We start from the raw sequence: 27,848 nt of genomic DNA on the forward strand, positions 1-27,848 counted from the left end.
CTGTTAAATGTTATGCTTTCTTCTAAATAAATCTTATGTCTTTTTGCATTCCATGACCAAAAAGTGGAATATGATGGTCTTTACTCCAGGTTTTTCTGAATAAAGATAATATATTACTCCGCCTATATGGCTATGTGAGAGTATGTGCATTAGCATGCAACAAAGTGTTTGAAGACGAGTGTGGAGAGGATTCCAATAACCAAAGTAGAGTTGTTATTAGATTTGGATCTGTGCAGTCTTTATTAAACCTTGGTTCAATTCAGTGTCGTAGACAGAGCGAGTGAGCTGCATCTTTATGAAACAAGAGGGACACAACATGCCCCCCCCCCCCCCCCCCCAATCCACACACAAGGAAGAGAAAGGGGGGTGACTACAGCTTTGCAGCAGTTATGTTCGTGATTAGTTAGAATATATGAATCAAAGAATATATGCATGGCTGAGCCCAGCCACCCAACAGAAATGGCTCATTTCACTGGCATCTATCCACATTCTCATTCCTCCTGTCATTACTCAAAGCTCATGACAAACTGAGGGCCGGAGCGTAGATCTACTGGTAAATTGAAAGCTTTGCCTTCTGGCTCAGCTTCCTCTTTACCAAAACAGTCTGGTACAGAGCCTGCATTACTGCTGATGCTGCATAAATTGCCATCCATCTCCCGGATGATTGTCCCCTCACATGTGGAAAACACCCTGAGACACTTAAACTACTTAAGGCAGCAATCTCAACCCAGAGATTGCAATTCACATTTTTACAGCAAAAAAACACAGCTTCAACCTTGGGGTCTCTGCCTCTCATTCCTACTGCATTCACCACTTGCTGCCGGCTAAAGCTAATAGAACCAGATCATCTGCAAAAAGCAGGGACACAAAACCAGACACTCTCGTCAACCTAGCATTGTCTTGAAAACTTGTCCATGGAAATACAGTAGAATAAGTGACGAGGGGCAACCTCGAGTCCAAGATGGTCCATGGCAACGGTTTTGGTATGTTGAATTTCGGACAGTGGAGGACGCCTTCTGGAGGCAAGCCAAGAACTCAAAACATTGTTTTTCAGACATATGGTACAACTGTTCTGAAGGAAAAAAATGGAGGTGGACATGGAATAGAAGCAGAGGTTGTTGATAATTCATAAGGGGATGTGGAAAAAGGGTGAGTGGACCCCAGAGAATATAGAAGAGTGAATGAAGAGAGCAAATAAATAAGAAGGAAGAGGGACAGTCACACCACTCTGAGTATAATATGTGCTGTGGTTTGATGTGTGTTCGTCCTTCCAGGACTTCTTCTGCCTGTAAGAGGACAAGGGAGTGGTGCAGTCTCTGGCTCATCAGTATTGGAGAGAGAGAGTGAGAGTGAGAGAGAGAGAGAGTAAAAAAAATGGAATAGTCAAATTTAACAGCTTTTTTGTGAATGGCAGTCGAGTTAGAAGAGGGAGGAGAGGAAGAGAGCTAAAAAATAGAGAAAGCAGGGAGGGTGGGAGAGTAATGTAAATGATAGCGGGAGGGGGGAGGAGGAGGAAGAGGACAACTCCAAGGCTGACTCAGAGGGATCCCTCTTCTCTTCTCTCTGGGCTCAAGGGAGCTACATGACGTTATCATTTCATTTCATTGCTTTTTATTGCATCTCTGTATGTGTATGTATCAATCCTTAGGTGGAGGCAAAAATAAAATGGGCAACCCAATATTTAAACTCTGCCTTGGCTTCAGTTTCTTTTCTTACTCCAGGGCAAAATCACAGATAATGCAAAAAAATAGAGGCAAACTGTATTAAATATAATATAAAATGTGCATGAACACACATGTGCATCATCATGCACTGATATGATATAAGATAACTTATACTATTACCTGGTACACAGACTCTCAAAGAACAAGAGACAATATTGGAGTCGTTCATCACAGACAGGTGATTGATTAGCTGTAGACCAACCATTGATTGTCCTTTGATTGTAAATAGATTAGTGGAAGTTTTTCGTTGACTCATTAATCACACAATCGTTATATTTGCTCGTCAGAGTGACACATAAATTATTGATTCACACAAGACTTTATTCTATATTATAATAAAAATACCTGCCTATTGTTTTTAATTTCAAACATGATTCTGCCTGTATTTGGACGAGGTCGAGACTCAAGCTTTTTCCAAACTTGTTAAAAGCTACTCTTCCTGACACCAACGACAAAGGACATGACCTTTACACGTGCATGTTCCCACTCCCGACTGCAAAGTAGGTTGTCCCTGTGCAGGACAGAAAATGCCTGTTGCTAACAACCATCTGGAGTCATTCAGTCCGTTCAGCTCTGTCCTCACCTTCAAACATTGTGTGTCACATTGTACATGATAGATTGATTGTAAGTCAAAAGAATATCAGTGTTACTGTTGAATATGTTTCTGCAACAGTCAACGGCTCCTGTTTGTGAAACAGTGTTCCTCTTCATGTTTATTCATAAACTGATTAACGCTGCAACTGCTGTTTCTGCTGTGTTTGTAATTAGCATTTTGTGCGAGGCTACATCACAGTAAATTAGATGTATGTTAGTCAAGCATGGGTTTTAATTTGAGATAATCCTGCATGGCACATCCATGTTTGGAATGCACAATGAAAAAATAAAGAGTGTAATAGGAGAACAGGTGGTATGTTCATCAGGGGTGGGCTAGGTGTGGGGGCGGGACTTTACATCCCGCTGCCAATCTGATTGGATAGCTATAAGTTTAGCTGTGACATCAATGTCCTTGCCTCAGGCCCGCGACCCTGTCCAATATCAATAATACACACACACACACACACACACACACACACACACACACACACACACACACACACACACACACACACACACACACACACACACACACACACACACACACACACACACACACACACACACACACACACACACACACACACACACACACACACACACACACAGGTTTTTCTATACTTGTAAGGACAATCATGACATAACGCCCAAGCCCCTCACCCTTGCAGTAATTTGTGAGATACAAGCTGAGCTGAAGAAACCACCAACTCAATCTATAATTCAGTTGTTTGAAAGACAGTGGATAAGACTCTTATATAAGGGCCTATCATGTGATTTTCTCCGTCCTTAAAGTCTCTGCTGAACCCTATCATCTTCACCACTCTGCATTCCTTCCTTGCCCAATAAATATTAAGATTATTCCTTTGAACTGAGTAAACCTATCACATGCTAAGTAAAAATTTAAAGGAATCAAACTTAATGGAGATCTTGTACATATAATTCTACACATTAGTTAGCAGAAGGGAAAATATACTTATATGACAAATATACAGCAGTGGATAATTAAAAGGCTTGGGTAATACGTTCTGGGATTTCATAGATATCACTCCTGCAGAACAGAGTCAGGGTGAACTTGGGTTGGTGGAACATTTGTATGTAGAGTCATACACTGTCATTAAATTACCTAATTTTGTCAAAGAAAATGGCACAAAAACCAGGACAAAATGAATGTTGATCATGTAATGCTCAATTACTATTCCTAAAAAGTTGCAATTTCCAGTTTGTCGGTATCTAGCACAGAGGTTGCAAGCTCATTGTTTACTGGAGAAAAGAGGCTTTAACCAACCGAAAGCGGGAAAACAGAATGTCGCCTAGAATTGGCACCCGATGGCAGGCTTACACCCACAGTCTACATCTGGTGAGTCACACAGATAGACAGAACATGTCGGTTTCCTCAGCCTACTTGCTTTTCATTATTGATGGTTGGATAGTTTTGGCACTAATTCGAAGTGAATGGACAGGCTACGAGACAGAGAGTGAAATCATTCCACATGGTACAAACAGCTGTTTCTATCAGCCTCCCCGCTCCCACTGAGTGGAAGAATTTTGCTCAGCACATAGGCTGCTCCACACAATCATGTTGGCGGTTGGAAAAGATCATGCACATCAAACAAACCTTTGAAGTTGTGAAAGTCTTCACAGCTATGATGTCAAACACAAATTTGTCCACACAACCATAGGACGAAATTTGTGTAAACACACACACAGAAATTGGCACATTATGAAAGACCAATGAGTGAAATCTGCCGATAACTGACTAGCCTCAGGTTCTATACTGCGATAGCAATTTCCCCTGGGTATCCCGGGACACACACACACACACAGTCACATACAATGCTGAATATCATTGCGTTCTCTCAGGCTTTTCAACTGTGGGCTGATGTGCATGGGAACACAGTGCTTTTGAAGTGTAATGCATTTCATTTACTTTCCCTGTGGTTGCATTTTTCACATCTATAGTTAAAACATTTAGTTGAATTATAATTTATCTGTACAAACTACATTAATATGCTTTTAGGAAATAGCTCAAAGATATGTTTAAAAGGTTTTCTATCATTATTTCATATTTCCATCGTGGGGACACAACAAACAAGTAAGTGTAGAAATAGAAATCATAGTTCACTTAATCTTCTCAAAAGATAACCGCAAACATTGCTTTTCACATTATCTTGCACCAGAAGAAGTGATCATCTGACAGAATATCGTAGTTATGAATGGCCATTGTCACAGTTATTATTAGTTTGATGAGCCAATACTGCTGCAGTCTTGTACACAGGAGGCTATGGCTTCCACATGCAAAAGAGCACACGTCTAAAGATCAGCAGGGGTTTGTTTTAGAAACACTCAAGTGCATTGTAATTACCACAATCATGTGATAGATATGCTTTTCACTGCTATCATACTGCAATCAAATTGAATGCTTAAAATCCACTGACACAAATGTCTCAATTAAGTATTAGTGTAAATGATGGGAAGATGCATAGAAATGACTGCATATATTATCAAAAGCATCTGTACATAAATTTATATTTTGTGTGTGTGTGTGTGTGTACATAATCTAAAGAAAGAAAGAAAGAGAGAGGAGAGAAGAAGATATATAGAGACATAAAGAAAGAGAGAGAGAGAGACAGAGAGAGAGACAGAGAGAGAGAGAGAGAGAGAGAGAGAGAGATAAAGACACAGGTCTTCCATATGCGACTTGGATATTAGGACAGCTGGTTGTTGAATTCTTGACGGATGCTGTTTATCTAACTTGTGGGAGGCAATTACTTATAATACATCAACATACACACATTTGCACACGAGCAGGCACCATATACACAAAACAATAAGAGAGCAGCTCTAACTTGCACATACTGAGAAACACACATTTATACAAACACGTGGAACACTTCATGCTCCTACCAGACAGACAGGACACGTCTAATTAATTCTTCCTAAGCTCACTGTGGGAAGTTAACAGTGATGGATAGAGATTTTCAGAAAAGTCCCTTCATTTTCTCTGTTACTCTCTCTCCATGGACAAAAATATGTAGGTAAAGAAATATTGTTACTGAGAACCAAATGGACGTTCTGATATTCAAAGGCACAGTTTAATTATTTTTTATTTCAGTCTTCAAACTAGTCAGAGTTGCACTTTGCACCTGTTGCTTGGTAACAAACACATGCATGAGCATTTTTCGTCTTAACAATAGCAAACCTTGTAGTGAATAATATTATGTATTGTGCTCCATTTCATTTGTACAATCTACTGGTGCTTGGCCTTGTTCAAAAACACACGTACACATCAATGAACATATGAAGCCATTGTGAGAGAAAAACTGAGCACAGGAAGAGAAGCCTACATTCAGACAATGGTTTGAACAGAAAGCTTTTCAGACATTTAGTATACCAATAATAGTAAATGGCTGAGCTATATTGTGTATATTCCCAGAGATCATAACAGCACTACAAGTTGCTTTCTAGGTCTGTGTAAAGATAGACCTGAAATAATCCATTAAAACCCAGTATATGTACGTTAGGTGTGTTTGTGTCGGTATAGATGGTCCAGGTATCCTCCAGTGCCCATAGCAGCGTTAATATTCTGCACACACTGGGTTCGGCCAAACCCCATTAATCATGTTTGTGAATGTCTAATCTCAACGTTACTTGCTCTGGTTTCATTTTCATGGCTGTCTGCAAGATTTATAATGGCGTTTGGAGAAGGTGGATGTGTGTGTGTGTGTGTGTAATAATACACTGTTATGGAGGCATGTTCTTAGATGTGTCACCTTGTTGAAGAGAAGAATATCATGAATATGCAGTTAAAGCTCCTTGAGAGGGAGCAGCATGTCGACACACAGGACACACGCGTTTTTGTTCCTTTGTGTGTTGTGGTTATACCTGCGAATGTGTTGTTTTCTGTGTGCGGCCCTAAATGTGTTAGGTTATAGTGGTGTGTGTGTGTCCTTGTTTGTTACCATGGTGACAATAAATGCGTTTTAAAAGATGTCCATCCAGATGATGAGATCAGATTACATCAATGAAGAGAAAGAGCACAGGGAAAAAAGTGGGATGCAAGGGGGTGGGCCACGTGGACCTGTTAATGGAGTGTACCAAAGTGATCATCTCCCACACACACAGTTCATTCAGCAATCCTTGTAAGGATACTGCATTGACTTTCAATCATAGGGAACAGCCTAATATAAACCTTATCCCTAATTGTTGACATGACCAGCTCATGCCTAAACCAAACCTTATCTTAACTTAGCCTTACCCCTGACCTCAGAACTGAGGTTTTGCCTCATTAGGACTGAGCTTAGGTTCTGTTAGGTCTATTGGTTGTGACAAGATCACCATTCATACAAAACATTGTCCTAAAAAGCTAACAAAAACGGCTACACACATGCCCCACAATACCAAATGCATAATAGTTGTGTGGTCCAGTGGCAGTGGATGAGCGGGAAGGGAAAAACTTATTTTAAAGTATGGTTAAAGAGCTGGATGTGAATGACGCTGCTAAATAGCTAACAGCAGGGCTGTTTGTCTAGAGAGGAAGGCTGCTGGAGACATTGGGCCTTTTTCACTATTCAATATCCTTTAAGAATTTCCCCACATTTTTTCTTAAAACGTTTTCAAAGAAAAACTACAGATTTATCTTATCAAGGCTCTGCCAATGCACATATAAGGGCATGAGACTGAAGAGCCGTGGGCACACAGAAATTACAGAAACTGAAAAAAGCTTTTAAGAAGCCAGGAATGATTGAAAAAAAAATCTAAGGACAGCACAGCACCGAACTCAAATGATAAAAAACGTTTTTAATATTTCTTAGTTTAGCGGTGAACATAAAATACCACATAAGCGATACATGGAATGCAGCGGCACGTTTAGTGAAAAGCTGTATCGGGAGAATGTTGAATAAATGAAGTAAAATAAAAAGTTTGACCTAAGATTTGAAGTCAAAGTAAATGTCTTCAAACACAGAGGAGAGGGGGAAAGGGAAAAGGAAGGTGCAGAGTTTTCTGAATGAGAGCCGCACATCATTGGAAACTCAGCACTGCAGGTGAATCCTCAGTTGAGCATCTGTAGATACTCGACCTGAGCCTGACCATAACCACCGGGACAGTGTGCGTAGACTCTGTTCTTATATATGAACTTATCCCAGATAAGAAAACATCTGTGAATGTCAGAATCTTCGTAAAAACTGTACGTGGGTTTTAAGAAGAAATTTCTGGTTGGTGCATGAGGCCCATTGATCTCAGACAGCAGAGCCATAGACTGACAATCACACAGAGAACCCTAGGAGTTTTTTTAAAAGCAATACTTCATAATGGATAAAACACAAGACTCTTGGGACATTTATCTACTCACCAAAAATAAAATAAAAAACATTTTAAGATCCATCTACTTCTGGGTAAAGTATACTGGGGTTATAAGCTATGAACATCTATCAATGCTGTTCAAAGCGTATATCAAGGATGACAAAGCAGAAGCATTGAAGCCTGACTTACACTTACACATTATCTTAGTTGCTCTTTTTATTTCCTCTCACTGCTCAATATTGTGAAAATCATTGGTTGAGATCACTAGAGGGAACACAAGACTGCAACATTAACATCATTTTCTTGTGTTAGCAGAATTATAAATAATTAGGTCTCTTAAAGATTTACTGTTTTAACCACTTTGCCATCCTTGTTTCAAGGGCTAAAAAGGAAGGTTATCATTTTACCTTCATCATCAACGTCATTCGTATAATCCTCATTGTCCTCATTGCACAGGATGTCAACTAAAGGGCATTAGATGAATTTTTTTTATTTTTTATTTTGTGTTCACAAAAGGCTTGGCTACACACAAACAATTGACCAGGAACTTGCTACCGCTCTACTGCTGAGAGACACAGTATGTCTCCCATTAGAACAAAATCAATGTTACACATCTGATTTTGTGTGGTATACAATACTCCCCACCTCAACAGGCCACCGGTTTGATCTGCTAATAGGAGGGCTAATAAACAGTTATGCTAAGATATGCACGCATGGATACCAACACACACAGAAACAACCACAAACACAGACAGACAGTTATTTAAGTAGGATTTACCCAGTCTTATCTCATCATACAGATGCTCCTCTGGTTTTGCTGGTGATTAACAAGGGTGTGAGGTCATCAACAGAAAGACAGAGATGAGGGGAAAAGTGACTTAATGTTTCAGGAAAGTAAGGGTGTCAGGTAAAGTGAATCATAAACATATTTCACGCATCAGAGTTAGCCCAAGGGCACAGACAGCATTGCTGATTTCTAACACGCATTCACATACGCACACACATGAACTGGTTTTGACCTCAATCGACATCCCTGAAGGTGATGGAGGTTCTGATTTGTTTGTCACCTTTATCAGGAGGATAACCCAGGAAAAGATAAAGAAATGTATTTTTTTTACAGTCTCTTTCATTTGCCTTTCCTCCTCTTGTCCTCCATTGCAAATGAGCCCTATTACTGTTAGCAACTCATCCATTTATGAATGCAGATTAGATCAAATGCATTATACATCAAACCAAGGGTCATCCGTCCCTTCAGGAAGTGGCCTCTCAAGCCTTGCGTCTCTGTACCAGTGGGGGTGGTGCCTCCCTGATAGAACTACATGCACTACAGAAGTTTGATTATCAAAAAAAATCCTTTCCATAGAAACCTTAACTGCCCTTTAAGCAGTTCAACAACCCAGCAGACTTCAGAAATGTTCTTCTCACTTCATATCCTAGGACTACAGAAGCATAGTCAATGCAACAGAGTCATGGTTTGATGGTCAGTAATGCATAACAATGCCAGATGGTTTACTTGGCCAGGCCTTGGTGCTGGCAGTCATGCAACCGTAAGCTTGTTTCCTGCCTGACCAACATGGAAGATCTGCAAAACCTTAGTGGCAGGGGTATGGATTTGGCTGCACCAACATAAAAGCCAGTGACAGCAGATCCATACAGTAGATGGAGGCATGCTGTTGAGTCATACAGTCATACATCACAATTTCAGACAATGCCACCCCATTCAGATTTGTTCGACAAAAGTATGAGTCTGATCTGTTTGGTCTAATATCGTTAGTCACCTGTTTTAATAAGTCTTGGTCAAATGACAGCAGAGTTTCTATGAAAGAGAACATACTATACGGAGGCATTAGAGCATAAAGGAGCACGTCTGCTGGTGAGGGTGTGTGAGGACAGAGAGGCTGTGACACAGTAAACGTCTAGCGAGTGGTGGGAATACCTAAGTACGTATCCAGGCAGAGAGAAGGAATCTTGACAGGGTTTACACTACAATTTATGTTGCTTGCTACTGAACAAATAAGAGGAAGAAAGAGTCTGAGAGTGTGTATGTTTATTAGTGTGTTATGGGCACTCCAAATTGACCCTTTATCTGTACTCCCTGTGCTTCTGTAGAACTGAAATGAACATGAGAGGTCTCAGCAGGAATGCGGCCCCCCTCTTGTCTCCAGCCTTTCTAGGGACATGAGGTAACTGTTTATAAAGTTAATGTGGGTTTGATCCACGTTGATGTATGTGATGGGGCAGGATGAAGGGTGTGTGTGGGAGTCTGTGGACAGGTGATAAGAGGAGAGAGAGACGTAATTGTATGTTCAGGGAGAAGCACTTTCACAGAGGAAGAAGGACAGTGGTATGCATAACAACGATGAAAAGCAAACAGGGACATGTTTGAATTTGCATGCCCTCTCCTTGAAGTAATCACAGATTCATACTGAGATTGTATACACATCTCAAGTGGATTCAAACGGGGCCAAGAACCGACTGCTACACTGCAGGTGCAAGGTTGACACACTGAGATTTACTGGAGAGATACAGGGTGAGAAGAATATTATGGAGTTTACCTTCTACGTCATTAGAGTCATAGTCTTGAGTGATGCATGGATGGAGACAAAAGCAAACACACAAACATATGAAAGCGAAGCCACAACACCTCTTTGTAGAGCACAAAACAGCATATTTACGAAGTGAATGAAATGGTAATTCACAAAGTCAACTCAAATGACACTGAAATGACTTCCAGCTTTAAAGATTACATAACCGCTTTGCAGCGAAAAATCATCTTGAAGTAATGGTGTGCTTTGCATCAGAGAAGTATGAGCACAGGGATGTCTTTTTATTTTATTCTGCAACAGACTGCAACTCTGGCAGTCAAGCAAGCTACATGTAGCCATGGACTTCACAGTACAACTGAAACAGCACTAGTGGTGATGACAGAGAGCTGCTGTCATGCTATGAAATAAAGATTAGTGGCGGTGGTGTGAAAAAGTAGTAGTTACAGTAGTAGGTTAAGCAAGTGGAGAAAATCTGTAGTGAGGAATATGACAGTAGACATCTTACCTTTGACCCTCTCTCCACGGTTGAGTTGGATTTCTCCCTCCCCCTGTGGCGTGTAAGGCTTGACCACGATGAAGGTACGTCCTGGGACAGCACTGTAGAGTTTCCGTTTGGGCCCACGGGGACCTGTCAGCGCTGGAGGTGTGTGATGAGGGGGGCTCGGATCTCGCTGCACCGAGCCGGGGCTGTAAACAAACACATATGTTACTGTGGTGATTCCAGGGAGCTGGTAACTGAGGCCCGTGGTCACTGACATGGTCGTCAGTGGGACAGCAACCTGGTGGCTCCCCCTGGTTGTTATGGTAGCCAGGGAGGGAATCATAAACAAGTCCTGTGCCTGCCGATCAACAGTCAACAGTCGGTGGTCCGTAGGAGAGTCATGAGAGGAGAGTACACTCCTCCCATCCCCCCAAACCCCCCTTCTTATTCCCTTCCTTCCCTAATGGCACAGAGAAAATCCTCCTTGCTCCCTGTTACCCTCTCTCTTTTCTATCTCTCCCCTCTGCCCAGCATCCAACCAAGGGAGAAGCAGAAATATTTAACGGTAAGAGGGACTGCACAGTTTCTTTCTCTGCATGGGTCTGATCCGTCTGGAAGCCCCCCTTAGTCAGACACATCTCGAGTTGGGGTTCCAGTAGTAGCCCCCTCCAGAGAGGGACAGAGATCTCCCGTGTGTCCCCAGTTCCAGCTACTCCAGGCAAGACTACAGATCTTGCCTCGTCCTTGGGTCCTGGTTGTCCTGCTGTGGAGGAGAGAGGCTGGATCTACTCCCCGACTCTTGTTCCTTCTCCCGGGAGTCCCGGCGCGTCTGCCTCTCCTCTCCCCTCCACCCCTCACACACGCACACTCGCTCACACACACTCTGGCAAAGCTGCTGTTACTGCTGCTGCGCTCCGTGGCTCCCCTCCCCTTTGACGGCTCGCTCACACTCACACACCACAAGCCCTCTATGTGCATTCTAGCCGTGTGCACAGGCACATACACAGACAGTCCCCCCCACTCAGGCTAAGATTGCACCTCCGCTAGCAAGCATGGCATACGCCACTACCAGCATGTCACTAACACATCGCTGACACACACATACGCGTCCCAGAGCTAAATTGATCTCCTCCTGCCTATGAGTGTGCTTGCTCCCTGAAGCGAGCTGTGAGAGTATGTGTATGCACGCTTCTGTTGTCTGTGTTTGTGTGTGTGTGTGTGTATTTGCATGCTTGTGTGCAGTGGGGCGCGAAGCGCCAACCCATTTGGTTTAATTGTCGCCCCTCCCTCTTTCGCTTTGCCTTCAATCCCCTTCTCTCTTGCTTCCATTTCCCCCTCTTATCCCTCGCCTTCTCAACCTTTGTTGGCATTGCATCTTCACCGCCTCTCTTTCTTTTTCTCTCTCACTCTCTGGTGGTGAATTCCAATACAACAGCAGCAGAACTCCGCCTAGTCTTCATTCATCACCACGTTGCATTCAGTATTATTCTGCTGCTCGTGTAGAAATGAAAGCATATAGACACACACACACCTATATAAACACACAAGGGATACACACTCTGATCAATCACTGTAACAAGTGACTTGATTATGCAGTGAAATGAGACTGACATTCACAGCGACATTTCCTAGAAAGACGTCAGATCTCTGGAAATCTCTAAATTGAGCTAAATAACTGTCTATCTACCTTTTAACCTTTTTCAGTCTTGTGCCATTTCTCTACTTGTAAGTTATATCAGACACTTCATTCTTTCATTCAACTGATTCCTGTGCCCTTTCCCCCTTTCCATCCCTATGTCCTCCCTGTTCCCTTGCTTCAAGCCTTGTTTGTCTCTTTCCCTTCCTAACTCTCTATTGCTTTTCTTGCCCTCCCCATCTCACCCAGCCTCTCTTTCTCTGTCCCCCTCTCCATCGAAACAACGGCTTGCTGACGGCTTTCCAATTACCGCAGGGACTGAGGGGCCGGGATGGCTGCCGCATGTTAATGTCGGATCCCTGGCACTGAAAACCAGCAGCACACAGAGAGGAGATGGAGAACTGTAGGAGTAGGGAGATGAGGCTTTGTCAAAGTGACACACAAAAAATGTGTTCTCTTAAACCTCATCTATTTCAATGATCAAATCAGCTTCCTCCACCGGCACACCTTTGCTACCTCATACATCTAGAGGTTGAGAGGTTGTGCACACAGACTGACCCCAGTTGCTCCCTGTAGCCTGGAGGATAATCGTCAGATTAACACCCTATCAAGCAAGCGTATTTATGTGTCTTTGCTAATTTCACACCGGTGCAGTTGTCATTTACCTGTGCCCATGTTTAAGAAAATGCACTTGTGCCCTTCTGAATGCAGAGAAGAGTTCTCTCTTTTACCTTGCAAATCCGCATAACAAAATATTCAAGTGCCCCCGGCTGTGGTCTATTGCATGTTACAGGTGTTGGTGGTTTCAGTAAGGTGAGTGAGTAAAATCCTTTGCATTAATGCAGTGTAGAGAAAAGCTGTTGATGGTTTAATAACAAAGGCTGGTTGTTACTTGTACTGGCTGTATCCAACTATCTTGAAGGCAGGCCTAAATCAAACATGGCTGGTGTCAGTGTGTTTTCTCTCTTAAAGTTTGAGAGAGAAGCACCACCACTTAGTTCCAACAAATCCAACTGAGTCAGACATCTCAGCGTTTCACATTAAGTCACTGTTATTGAACTTTCAATCAAATCAAAGCAATAAATTCTGCTTACACAATTTTACAATAATGGGCCAATCATATAATAAATTATAAAAAACGTAGTAAAAAATAACCTAAACTACAGTTCTGTTATTTCAGTGTTAATGTGTTAGTGTAAGATAAGGAAGCTGTTGAATCAGCACATAAACAATGTAGATTAAGAGTAGGACTGACATTGGTTACCCTGGTTTCGTAAAGGTGCCAAAAAGATTAAATCAAGACATGACTCTTTTTAAATAACAGGTTATAATTGCTGTTTTGTTATGGCAGAGACACTTGTTAAACAGTGTGTTTGTACGTTCCAAGGTGCTCAGGGTCAGCAGAGTTGGTGTGTTGTAGGAGGAGATGGTGGGTGGAGGGGCTCCTGATTCCGGGCAGTCATCACTAATTGATATAGGACACGCCCACCTACCAGCTAGTTTGAGTTTAACTGACCCTACTAACACCTTGACTGTAGCGATGTTGGCGGCTGATAAGGAAGCCGTTTGGTTCAATGTGTGAAACACCTTTTTAGCCATTGACATAAGATTGAGCCATTTTACCTATTTCAGCAAGGGAGGTATTTGTTCCTATAAGTAACACATGATTGTGTCATCTAATGTTAGGTGTTCATATTCAGTTTCATGATGGTGAGTCACGATTTCCATAACCAACAGCATGCTGCATTCGACACAGAAGCTCTTATTTCTGGCCCATTTTGTTTCACTGCATGGTTTTCTCTTCTCTTTCAAAGTGCCTCATTAAAAGTAGCTTGTACGCTATACAGATGTAGGCTGCATCACAAGTACACACAAAGTTCTAAGGCAGACTATTACAAAAGCTGTGTTGTTTCCTAGGACACACTCCTGCCTCTGTAACGATGGCAACTGTCAATAAAAGGAGAGAAAATATAGCCAACAAATGAACTGATAAGTCAATAATATGAACCTGGAACACTTAAAACATGGATTATTGATCCAATTGACTTCTTTCTACTCTCATCTTACACATTTTAATAACTCGCTGAAAACAGTGCACTACAGCTCATGAATGTGGTAGTTATACTTCTGTTTGCATAGATAATAATGACCTTTACTCCCATGGTTATTTTTCTTTCAAATAAAGGTGTATAATTATTCTTTTTAAATGAACTGGTATACTGTAAATGGGGGTTACAACTTTAATCAACAATAATTTACATAAATATTTAACAAAATATTTATCATTTAACCCAAATTGAGAGTTGCACAAAGGAATCAAGAGCAAATGTTTGTGTCTTCCTGTGTTTTCAAGATTGGAGCAAACCAGGGATTATCACAGATAAGACGTCCCTTATCAGAAGTCTTTAAATCAATAATTTGAGCATTCCAGCTCTCAAATACTTGATTAGGATCAATGAGCAAGACAGGTTAACATTTGAACAGCTAAATAATGAGTCAAGCTGCCTCAGTTAGAATGTCAAAATCTATGAACTCCCTACATGGCTCTGAGGATGCAACAGAAAATGTCATTAAATGTCATTTTTTGCAGATGCTATCAAACTAAGAGGCTTCAGTGTAGCCTCCCCTCACATGACTGCATTGCTGTCTCAGGTAAATGGCTTGTTCCTCAAATAGCCCAGCTCTCTGAGGTTAGATGAGCCCATTACACACAGTCATAATCAGCATCACACTCCTAATGATCGTCAGCTTGCCTTTGCTTTGCTGCACTTGTATGAAAACCTGCCCTCTCATTCTTTCTTGTCCGATGTTGGAGTGTTTATGGCTATGAAGGAGGAATAAGAAGAAATATGCAGATTTGGCTTTGCAAAGAATCTGAAGTAAAATTAGAACAGGGGTCAATTGGTTTGACCAACAGATAACTCAAAACTCCAGCTCAATCAAAGAATGAGGAGGAGGCTGAGATTAACAAACCACTTAGCTCATATGGACAACAGTTGTTTGCTAAGGCATTTTTTTCAGGGTGTGTTGTGGGTTTGTGGAAAAAATATGGGGACACAGGGCCTTGCTCGGAGCCATCTGTTGTACATAATTAATCCCCAACTGAAATTAAGAAATTTAAGTGTCTTATGGTCTTGCTCACAATTGTGTTAATTTATTCAGTGACTAGACTACTCAATTTTTTGAATCATTAGAAAATAACTGTGACAGATGTAGTTTTGAGAATAAAAATGTACCTGTAGTGTCTCTTATCTGTTTTTAAAATAAGGAGAAACATTTGAATGTCCCTTGTAGATAATCTCTGAAACTAATTTTGACAAGCATTAAAAGGTGGACATTGCTAAATTATGACTAAAATTAACACAGTGTTTTTGATCAAACAGTCTAGGTGATTTACAGGTGTACCTATGCAGTGATGTCATGGTAAAAGGGATCTGAGCCTGAAAGCGAGGCCCCTGAGTTAATCACTGCACCTACCTTCACCTATGGTCATACATTCTGGGAACTGACAGAAAGCAGAAGTTCATGGATACAAGGAGGCAAAGTTAGTTCCCTTCCAAAACTTCCTGGGCTAACCCTCAGGGACGAGGTGAAGGGCTTAGGTATGCAGAAGGCGCTTCATGGACAGATCAAACTGGAAGGAGACCCCCAGGGTAAACCCTGAACATGCTGTAAGGATTACATTTCGAATCTGACCTGGGAATACATTGCAACCCCCTAGGAAGAGCTGAAGGATGTGTGTGAAAAGAAGGAGAGTAGAGCTAACGTGATTACCAAACTGTTACCATGAACTGGTCCAGAATGAGTGGCAGAAGAGGCTGAAGATAAGATAAGATGCCAGAGTATCAGCATGTTATGGTTCTGTCCTAGAGTGACTGGCCTTCACCATATTGTAAACCGTGCACATCCACATTGTTTGATGCATTCTGACTTTGAGCAATGCTTCAATCAGCTGTAAATCTCTGCTGCGTGACATGGCTCTATTGTTGATTTATTGTGTTTGTCCGGGCCCAAGCAGACAACGTCAGTGTTTTAAATCACCCTCACCCTCTCATAAGAATTATGATTTACACAGAGCAATAGCACTTTCCTGTGTCCTTTGGTTCTGATGTTTATTCTCCCCAGGTGAAGCAGAAAAAGTCCAACTCTGCATCTTCTCCCCCTCTTTCCCTCTATTCCTGTCGTCCTTTAGCTCCGTGTACCTCAGCCCTTTGGCTGTGTATGACCCAATGGATAATCTTCACACCAACAGCCACTGGTGTGACTAATGCAACGAAAGAGGGAAGAATATGAGATTAGGAAGAGGTGAGGAGAACTGCAAATAGAGAATTAAAAGGTGAAGAAAATGGGACGATGCTTTAACATCACATGAAGGGTTATATCACATCGGCAGGCAATGACAGTTCTCTGGCTCAGTGAGCCCTCCATCTAACAGCACAATCTCACATGATTCAGACTGAGTAGATGTTTAAAAGGTGTAACATCTTGTGCACAAATCCCCTCCCACAATTTTACGGTTAGCAGGTAGAAGCGAAGCTGCACATCAAAATATCACAATTTCTCAAACTGATGCTGTGAAGACAACGTGCTTTCCACTGAAAAACTTTTTTTATTGATTGCACTAGAAGCAATCACACAGCCAATTTGCTTCTTATGACAGAGGAAATTTGAGTTATTAAAAAAAAACTTCTGCCATACTATCATTCAGTGTTGTCATATTATCTGATAAACTGAATCGGTTTGAGTAATTGTTATCAAGTTTTGCTTTAATCTGGCTTGGTTTTATTGTTTTACCTTGATTGAGTGTTACTATGCTACTCTGACATATCTGTATTTTCTCCATTGTCTCTGTCTAAACTTTCCTGGCCAAGCTATTGAACCCTGACAGCACTGCACAAAACCGAGGTGCAAGGGAAGGTAAATTCTAAAGGAACATGCTGGGGTCTGCTGCTGAGCGGACTGTTGACTGGCCAAGCTAATTTCACACTCCCCTGGTGACCATGATGCCTCCAGAGTTACCATGGGCATAAACAGAAGGTCAGAGGGAGAAACAGAGAGCAGGCGGGAGAAGTGAGAGAGAGAAAATGTTCAAGGACAGCATCAGTCTCACTTGGGTGCAGGTTCTGGCCATAGAGACCAGCTGCTCGTTTTAGGCTTTTTATACATTCACCTCACCTTAGTACTTGGTGTAGGGCTAATGTGCACAGAGGAACAAGGTCTAAACTCCCTGTGTACAGAAGGCCATTTAGGTCAGGACACAGCAGACATACCAAACCTACTAGAGTCCATTTTATTTTTCCCATTCTTCCAACTTGAATTATCAAAATCCACACAGTGCCAGGTATCTCTCTTAGTGAACGTTGCTGCCAATACAGTGCAAGATGGAGCAGAAGAAGAAATACTCAGGCTTAAGATACAGATGATAGAAAGAGAGGAAGGGGGTTTAATAATGCAGCTGAAATTTATGAATGAACCAAATTCACTTCATGTAACTCAATTCTAGATTGATCATCTCAGAGCTCAAGCTTCTATTGTCTGACATGTGCATGTTACATGATGTAATAAAGGCATGTTGACTACTGTGGGGCGTAAAACCTTAGATCAATGGCACCAGTTGTACGTGGTGATATGAGCGCATACATGAGAGAGGATGAGGAAAGAGAGTTAGAGAGGTAGAGAGAGAAAGAGAGGTAGAGAAATAGAGAGGTAGAGAGAGAGAGAGAGAGAGAGAGAGAGAGAGAGGGGCTTTGATGGATGGAGTCAAGTGACAGAAGAGTATGAGAGGAGAGGAGCGTACAGCTGGAGTTTAGCTGTAATACAATTCCCCTGTCAGACATCAGACTATTTCACACAAACACTGGCATCCTCATACTGTCAAATCATATTAGCTGTGTTATGTATGTAAGTGATCTATCTCTGACAAGTTATTATTATAAAAGGTGGAAAAAACCACAGCCTCTATTTTACTGATCTATGCACTTGGTTGTTTAAGCGCAGGGCACATATGTATTTAAGGCACAAATACGCTTTTGCTAATGTAATGGCAGAAAAAAAGTGCCCACATCAGGCTCAAAAGCATAATGTGTGCATGTACACATGTTGCACACCTGCCTATGCATTACAGTCTTGATAATGAGCCCTTAAAACAACCCTGAAACTAGACCAGTGTTCTAAGGAGCAACCACTCTGCTGTCTAAAGATGGCAATGGGCCAACAATGCACCTAAACAGACCTCTTTTGAAGACAAACCCACCCATGGGTGCACAGATGGGCGCAGATTCATGAACTATATATAACGATGTAGGTCTTGGACTGGAAAATGACAACTCTGTTGGTCTTTGACAACATCAGATTTGGCACCACTATGTGCCTGGTGTAAAGCAGAGCCCCAAGTGTCAGTAAACTACTTCAGTCTTTCAGTCTGAGATTTGATCAGGGCCCTAGTTCACTGTTCAGTTTGTCTAATGGTTCAGTGTACAAGGGAGGTTTGTCCTAGCACCTAGCAGCACAACTACATCTGTGGACTTATGCATCAACTGAGTGACAGGCTGTTTTGAGTGGCACGTCCAATGGCATTGCCCATAGCTCTAATTTCAAAAAGTGTATGAACCGTCTCTCAAACTCTTATATACAAACTGACACACACACACACAACTTGTGAGGGCATGTGCATGTGTCTAAATATACACATTGACATGTACAAACACACACACACATTTTAAGTATGTTATTTAACCTCTGTTCTTGTTGCAGGATAAATGCAGCATTTTAGCCTAGATTGTTAAGAGACCAAATGTCTCTGTCAGAAACACCTTCCTAAGACAAACCCTGACAAGAGCAAGGGCCACAACTAATTGTGAGAGAACTCCTACTGATCAATGTTTCAGTCTACCACTATACATCTAATCCAGAAGCCATTATCATATGGCACATTTTCATGTTTAGTTTATGTTTATCTCCACCATGGGATACGATGCAGAATGCTGCCTTGTGACTAACAAGTGACTCAGACAACCACATGGGGCTTTTCTGAAATTAGGTTTAAATATCAAAGTAGATGAGTGATCACAAGGCCACACTCAGATTGTCTATTTAAAGTGAATAGCTGCCAAGACTGGTAAGTGGGAGGCATTGAGTGGGAGCTGGAGGAAAAAGTGTGCTTCCTTATAAAAATCTCCATAAAAAGTTAGTTCAGATGGGTAATCACTGAAGTTGAACTGAGGTTAAACCTTACAGACCTGAGTCTTCCACGAGGGCCGTGTCCGTGAGGGTAGCCATGGCTGTGGGACCTTCTGGGAATCGGCTTGTCCTCTTCATGCATGTGGTGTAGTGAAGGCGAACGTGAATGGGAGGATCTTGAGCTGCCAGTACTCTGGAGACTGCTGTCAGGCATCTCGCCATGACGGCTCTGACATACAGCAGAAGAAGAGAAGTATCACAAGCATGTGTATAATATTGTAATTGTCTTTGTGTAACATATAATATATCAACAAAATAAACAAAGGAACCACATTAAAGAGATTATTTCAAATCATCTGGCTCATTTTCTCCTTCACTGGTCTCCAACTCAATCATGCTAAAATATGCACAAAGAGATACAAATTCAATGGCTCCATCTTACCTCTCCAAAGCTGCTGTGTTGCTGCCCAAAAGCTGGCAGACTGCGCAGTGAGGGGACAGGGGAGTGACCCTGGCGGCCTCGAATTTCTCGGGGAGCCTGACTGTGGATGTGATCGTGGTCCCCGTTCAGATTGTTGTCACTCGCGGATCGGAGCAAGGAACGTGGTGAGGGCAGTTGGCCAGCGATCATACGTCGACGGTTGGTGTAGGAGGGGGTCTCCCTGAAAGGTACTGAGAGACAAAAGACATATGAAGGCCTTTACCACCTCTTAACAGCCTCACCACATCATGTGAAGCAGATGTAATGACCAGAATGCTGTGATGGGGAAATTGCTCATCTCAAGGTCACTGAAATCTGCTCGTTAAAGATCACTAAAAATTCACACAAACCTGGCTGTAGACTACAATTCGTTTTTGAATTAATTTACACTGAGAAAAACTTAATGCATGTGACACAATGGATCCAGGGTTGATGATTCTGCAGCTAACCCTTAGATATGAGATTATTAAATCGCAGTAGCCTGATCAATTCTTATAATTTAACATCGACCACTGAAGAATGAAAATCCAAAATGAGGAGCAATTTAATATCCTTGAAGAAAGAAATGCTGTATTCTTATTGTATCTGCAAATTAAATGTTCTTATGATGAAAGAAAGAGTTAAACCGAAAATAATTGTTTGTTCACACGTACATTACCGGATCATTGTCTGGGTAATTTAACCTGCATGAAGTGTAATGAGGGAGGGGTACGAATTTATTATAAAATTAATATCTATTTTATGATATGAAAAGGGTATTATGGTTTATCAACACTAGATGGCAGAGTTTTCTTGTTCATGTCTCAGAGAACCACAGCAGGGATCTCATCAACACTTGAAAACGTTCTCCACATTTCTTTCATTTCCATCTCCTTTATTTTCACACACCTCAGTGTTCAATCTGTTATCACAGAGACTCTCCGCCGTCTACCCCTGAGCATTCATTTATCTGATGTCCCCTTGACACCACATTAACATTTTAACTAATGAAACACTGACAGTGAGTGAACACCAACTGTTCAGTACCACCACTGCTTTAAACTCACCAACGTCTGATACTTTGTGGACTTTTATGATTTCAGCCAGATCAAAGTTTCCTGCGATGATAGCCACCTGGAGGTAGAAATAAGTGAATTTAAAATCATCACATTTTCATCTCTCACTCTTCTAATAAATGTTTTACAAATTTTGTACATTGTTGTATGAGGTATATAACATCTGTGTTGTGTGGCAAATTTCTGGGCACAGTGTGGACTACGAAAACAAATGTAAATACAAACAAGCTTTTATCTGCACAGGGAATCTGTGTCAGTGTCAATTTTTTTACAGACTTTGTCAACCAGAACGTCTGGAGTTCAGACACTGGCCACAGTGGGAATGCAGAGATGGAGGGAGCTGTTATGTGGCTAAAATTGTAATGGCAAGATTAGGACCTTGGCCTTGTTATACAATCCATTTAGCTCTGATATGTCAGATATGTAAATATACAGATACACACTGTGGTCGTTGGATACCGCTCACACCTGAAAGGCAGTCTGGCTGTTGTAGTTCTTCATCTCTTTATTGGCCCCTCGGAACAGGAGAACTCGCGTACAGCTATCCTGAGAGACAACAGACAGATGTATGTGTTTGAAAGTCATTGTATTGGATTTGGGACCAGAATATATCTGTTTGTAAATCAGACGTTATCAAAGGGACAACACGGATGTAGCTGGGAACTAGGACGTGAACAAATATTCATATCGCTTCTGGATTTCTGTCTACAAGGACAACACTACATTTGCTTTTCGAGTAATCCTACAGGGCTAATTGTCATTTATTTTTTAGTGGATCGAGTAGTGATATCAGTCTTATTCTCTTTATGGTTGTGAAACTCAAATTTCATATCCCAGTAATTTCATTTCCAGATGATGCTACATACCAGCACTCGTTACTCACAGCTTTCCTCAACTATGCAAATGGATCCATGTGTTTGCGGATGGAAATTGCAACAGCAGCCGTTACCGTCTTCAATCTTCATGAGTCTTTGCCATATGGTGTTTTCTGGGCAAAATATATATATTTTTTGAGCAATCAACTGTTCTTTTGTTGCTCACATCTGTATACTCTCTCCTTGCTGTTTAGTACGATTCTTGCACAGGTGGAAAGGGAAGTGCTGTTTGAGTCTGTTTAGGGGTCTAACCTCGTTTTGTTGGAGCCACAAATCTCATGACAGACATTTTTCTATTGTCATGTGGTATGTATTATTATGTTGCACAGCCGTATCTGCCCTTTTCTTTACTGTATGCATCTGTGTTGCACTGATAGGCAGTCAAGGAAGAGAGGAGATGCACACAATATTCTCTGTTCAGTTGCATTTTTTCAATATCAATAATAAGCAAATTTACATTGTATGACAACCATTAATTTTCATTCCATTATACGTTGTGAAACTGTTGAGCCCCTGCAAACCTAAACCTCACCCCAAGATTGTCTTCACTTTAAAATGCTATGAGTTAGGGTCTATAGATAGATGTTTAATCAAATGTAAAAAGCAAAGCACATAGATATGGAGGGTCTTTAAAAAGAGACTAATATCTGTCAGAAAATCAATAGTTAATCTATAACTATTGATTTAACTATTGACTATTTAACTATCAATAGTTAATCTATAACTATTGATTTTCTGGTAAAGGAAAAAAAACAAGACTGGAAAATTGGTTTCATATGGGATACACATAACAAGACCAATCAGTTGACAATCACACATTCCTCTCTTGTGTATACTGTCACATACATTGCCATATATATAGTTGTGTGCAAATGAGCACAGGCGCCTCTGGCAAAAAATAATCCAATAATAGATTGATAGACATGGTTACGTGTCCATGTACTGGCTGGCTGACGGTCGATATGTAATTTAACACTGAGAGCAAAATTAACACAACTGGCCTTGCTCCCCAATCACAACAATGGCGCTGGTGACTACCGTGACCACTGAGTCACTCATCCAGGGACCCACATGGAGAGACTGATTGAGTATGTGGTTCAGTATATAAACGTCCATGTGGCTTTACTCATCAAGCTGGGTATAACTCATGAACCCCACACATATTACATATTACTGTATAAAGCTAACACTTCTGGTAAAGTGTGTGGTGCTGTGTCTGACTGCCCAGGACTGAGGCTAGTGGTATAAATACCATGGTGCCGACTGGGACACAGAAAAACCTACATGAACCTGCGAAGCCCATGAAAAACATATGGTTGATAGTGGAGACAAGAGGCTTTTTGTAAATAGAGTAGGTCCTATGAATAATGCATCATTACTCCTGCTGCTACAAGCATGTACCACCATTAAGGCTCCTAAACACCTTAAAATCCATATACATATAAACACCTACGGCTGTTAGCTTAGTTAATTGCTAATTAACCATATATTATGCAGTTTTAATGTACAGCTGTATCTCTCTGTCTCTATCTATCTATCCATCTATCTTTATACACACAAAAAAATACTTTGTATGCTTAACAAAGACAAATCAGTCAATTAAAGTACGAATTTTACAAGGAAAAAGGATAGAGAACAATAAAAAGGTGTACTCGTGCTACACACAATAGCAGAAAATAATATCCCATTAGCCTTGTCCATTTGGAGGCTGTTGGCATGAATCTCAGTCTCTCCGGCTAATTCAGCTCAAACAAAGGAATGAAAAAAAACAAGGTTTGAAGGATGCCAAATGTTTCAGAACATAGAACGTGTTAGGTTGAGAAAATAAGAGGTAATAAAATAAAATAAATACAATTACACACATCTTTAACCATGGAGACATGTTAAAATAAGTGGTTGTAAATACCAGCAAGTAGCATGTGGCACACTTGAATCTCTTACTTTACATGTATGTTGCCAAATGGTAACCTCATTGTATATAAGATAAGGTAAGATAATCCTTTATTCTTCCCATAACGTTAATTTGCCATGTTACAGCAGCAAGCTAGGGCAAGTAATTAACCGAAAATAAGCATGCAACACTTCTAAATTTAATTGTATGGAAATGTTAAACGTGTAAGAAATATATATGGATTACAATCTCTTCTACACAACAGATTATGTACAGTGCGAGAACAAATACAGTGGTGTCATGTATCAATGCAAACGTGTTACCGTCTCAAATATTCAAATGAATGTGGGTTCTAGCACCTCAACAGCTATTTTCCTTTGGAGATTTTTGACTCTCATTACACATATACACACACATGCACACATGACAGCCGGTTACAGTTTGGGCCATCCGTCTTACTCTTCTCTCCAAGACCTCCTATAGGGGCTCCTTTGGAAAACCATTTCAGGTGTCTCTCCATTGTTTGGTAGATTTGATTACTTTGGCCAAATAGGAATACATAGTAAATACAAGTCAAGTGTTTTACACTAAAGATGTGGGTCAGTCATGTGAAAAGAGTGGGACAGATGTTCATCTCAGTTGTGTTTAATGAGTGAGGATTTCTTCCCTCATTAGAACTGACGTAGCGATATAAACATCCTCCACTGGATGTACAGCTTGTGTTTACATTGAATCATTCAAGTGACAAGCAAAGACTGTACATACACATAAATTACAGTTAAGTGGTACACTTCCCACAGACATTCAGACTCTCCAGTATTCAACCAATCCTTTTAACTTAATAAGCCTTTTGGTAGAAAGCTCATGGCATGGGGTTTTGCTAGGGGTTCGCTATGGGTTCCAATTTACTGAGCATTGCCAATGAGAGAATTTAAGGAAGTTCTCAGAAAATTGTCACGGCTGTGTAAAAACGTAATCAGTGTTTCTGTTAGCTCCGGGCTCCAGGCAAAATCCTGCTTTGACGGACCTGTTCCAAGACTTTTTAACAGCTGCATTCTTCCCCTTTAAAGTGCATGAAAAGCAGTGAAGTATCTCATCAGCTCACGATAGTTTAATTAATCTTACTGATTTCTACAGTTTCAGTCTCACCTCTCTTTAATTACACTCATTATTGTTATTTCTCAACCGTTAATTCAATCATTTCCCATGGATTGATCTGCCAGCTAAAAGTCCCTAACATTCACTGCCGGTGGACACATCTGCCAAGCTGAAAGATCACTATGTAAATGACCATCTAGATCTCAGAAATGGGACTTTCAGACCATTGATCGGGCTTATTTTCTCGCTGATTATGTAATGTCATCCATCCGCTCACACCATAATGTGTCCGTCTTTGTGAAACTGTTTTTTTCTGTGTGGATCTATTGATCAGTGCCACTTTCCTTGTCAATTCTACCAGACCCTGTCTTTCTGTGATTGCACATAATCCGCCGAGCCAGGCCTGTTTGGAGTTTGCTGGAGCCCTGCTAAGATGAACTGTTTGTGGGATCAATCAACTCAACGTGGTGTTTGGCTTCCGCTGGCAGGATAACGGTCTTTAGCACCCAAGAGCTGGGGCACGGTCCATTACCAGAGTGTGACTTACAAGAAGCTCTAACTGTAAATTAAACAATTCATTCATTCACTGTATGATTGTATCGCCTCCTGCTCCAGAGACGCACAACTCGTGGCCCTATCCCTTCACAGTGAACTGGAACGTGTAATGACTCTGGTCACTTGGATGTGTTACAAATGACTTGTATTGATGTTGTGCTTCCCAACCACACAAACATCCTGCCTCCCTCCCTCGGACTTTGATGTTCCACTCCAGTTGAAACAGGTCATTCCTCGTGAATGGAATTAGCCGTGGATACAAATTAACTGGCACACACATGCATGTCAACATTTTTTGCTTTGTTTGTATGAGTGTTCTTAATGTTTATTAACTGATCACATCTCAAAGTATCATCAAAAAGCCTCTCACACAACACCTGGTGACAAGTTCCTCTATAAGGAGCCTCTAAAGGACTTTGCTGCATATTGTAAAAAACATGATGTAATGAGTAAGGCGGTTTTCACTGCCCTCCTGTCCCAGTTCCCTTGTGGTATAGATCGCAGAAATACAGACTTTAAGGGAAACACTGTGTGTTATTCTTGCCTCTTAGGGCCCTACAATCATGTCATCTCATTATAAACTGCTAGTACCACTTTTCTGGTATATTGCATTGAGTGCAATACAAATACAACCAGCCCAAACAGCATAAGGCAGTAAAAATGGAGACAGCAAATATTGGCAGGTCACTTAAGATTTCTCAAGGAGGACTTTAGTTTTTGTTGATTTAATAAAGGCAACTGAAAAAATACAGCTGGCAGTGCCAACAAATCTCAAAACAAGACCAAATTGAACATTAACTTATCTTATTATCTATGCTTTATTATGCTTGATTATGATACAGAAACATTTGCAATACAAATTTGTGCCTGCATTTTTCACAAAATTCCCTTCAAATAGAAAAAAGACAACATATAATTTATCTCTAGATATTTCCATTTGAAGCTGATAATTGATTTTTATGAGAGCAAGTCAACAATGATCCCATAATATATTGCACACAATCCCAGTCTGGCAGCAATGAGTCACTTTCTAAATGCAAACCATAAAAAATGACCAAACAAATGGTTTGCTGCTTTCATCCAGCCACACTCCCACTTGGACCGCTCGGCCATAATCTCCCCTTTCAGTCCATTATCACAACTGGCAACAAAAATAGTGCGAAAAAATGACCAGGTGAATGAAACCTCTGTTTCAATCTGCGCACACACACAGTAATACTTCAAAGACAATGATTGAGAAGCTAATGCATCACATTTATCCTCTTGACCACCGCCTGCTATGTACAGTAAATATGACTCTTTCCAACTGTTTTGGCACAGAATACTGGTATTAAATGTAATGCACAACGACCCCACAGATAACTGCCCCAGCTCCACTCCCCGATCCCACATGCTGTAATACATTTTTTATGTTACCTGGTTGTAGAGAGCACACACGTGCAGAGCAGTGTTTCCAGATGCATTCTGAGCACTCATGTCAGCTCCGTAGAACAGCAGATGTTCCAGGTGTTGCACATGGCCATAGCGGCATGCCTAGAAGGACACACACACAAAACAATTAACCATTTAATCCTTGTATACTTACTGACTCAACAGGGACCAACCACAAAGGATGAAATAAGATAGATTTGCAGGATGCAATATTTTACAGTTGTATTTGATGACTTATAAGCATGAACATGTCCATCTTTCTCCATAGACAAACAAGACGCAACATAACCCAACTCTTACTTTTGTCTAAAAATTTGTGAAGGAACAGTCGAAAACATTTAATATGCTGAAAAACAAAAGGCACCCCAAAAAACACTTAAACCACCTGAAGTCAAAATCCAACATTTTTCTTGTATTTGTCTCCTGGGGCTGCGTTCTTGGTGTAATTCTCCTCTCTCATGCTGCTAACAGTCTCTAAACGCAGTGGGAAACCTTGCTTGCATCCCTTACAGTACCTGAGGCAAAATGCTAATCTGTGAGTTGAGGTTATTCTGGCAAGATTAATGCCATTTTCCAGCTTTGCTTCACATAACTTGGAGCAATAAACTTTTCATATAATCTTTATCTCTTCTCTCTGTGTTCTCCCTCCTACTCCCTGGTTTTGATCTGTGTCATTGACAAAGAAATGAACTAACTCTGCCCAACAATTGTTCCCTCCCTCCTGAATTCTGTCTCGCTAAGAGTGTGTGACAGTGCACAAATGATGTTGGGATTGTTGCTGGTTATCAGACCTTCCACACAGTGTAACCCATTGTACACAATATAAAGTATACCGCTTGAATACCAATGCTGGAAAAGACGGAGAAAAAAACAAGCGATAAGGAGAAGGAGATAAAAGAAATGACATTGTGAGAAATCGGACTGAGGGACTATTTCATGGGGTGAACAGTTGAAATTCTAAACAAGCATGATCTGATTCAGCATTTAACTATCATCCTTCT

General features: G+C 41.1%; 1 protein-coding gene across 2 annotated transcripts in view; it reads right to left on the reverse strand.

The window, feature by feature from the left end:
* shank3a (SH3 and multiple ankyrin repeat domains 3a) overlaps positions 1-27,848 on the reverse strand; it is a 175,690-nt gene that overhangs the window by 44,765 nt on the left and 103,077 nt on the right. For both annotated transcript variants that reach the window (XM_062390464.1, XM_062390465.1), the window contains 6 exons: positions 26,833-26,949; positions 21,466-21,543; positions 20,989-21,055; positions 19,904-20,133; positions 19,521-19,690; positions 10,671-10,852 (listed from right to left, as the gene is read on the reverse strand). In XM_062390464.1, the coding sequence (XP_062246448.1) occupies positions 10,671-10,852; positions 19,521-19,690; positions 19,904-20,133; positions 20,989-21,055; positions 21,466-21,543; positions 26,833-26,949 (844 nt within the window). The remainder of the gene's footprint in view (positions 1-10,670; positions 10,853-19,520; positions 19,691-19,903; positions 20,134-20,988; positions 21,056-21,465; positions 21,544-26,832; positions 26,950-27,848) is intronic.

Source organism: Platichthys flesus, chromosome 6, assembly GCF_949316205.1.
Source record: "Platichthys flesus chromosome 6, fPlaFle2.1, whole genome shotgun sequence".
In the NCBI taxonomy this organism is placed as follows: domain Eukaryota; kingdom Metazoa; phylum Chordata; class Actinopteri; order Pleuronectiformes; family Pleuronectidae; genus Platichthys; species Platichthys flesus.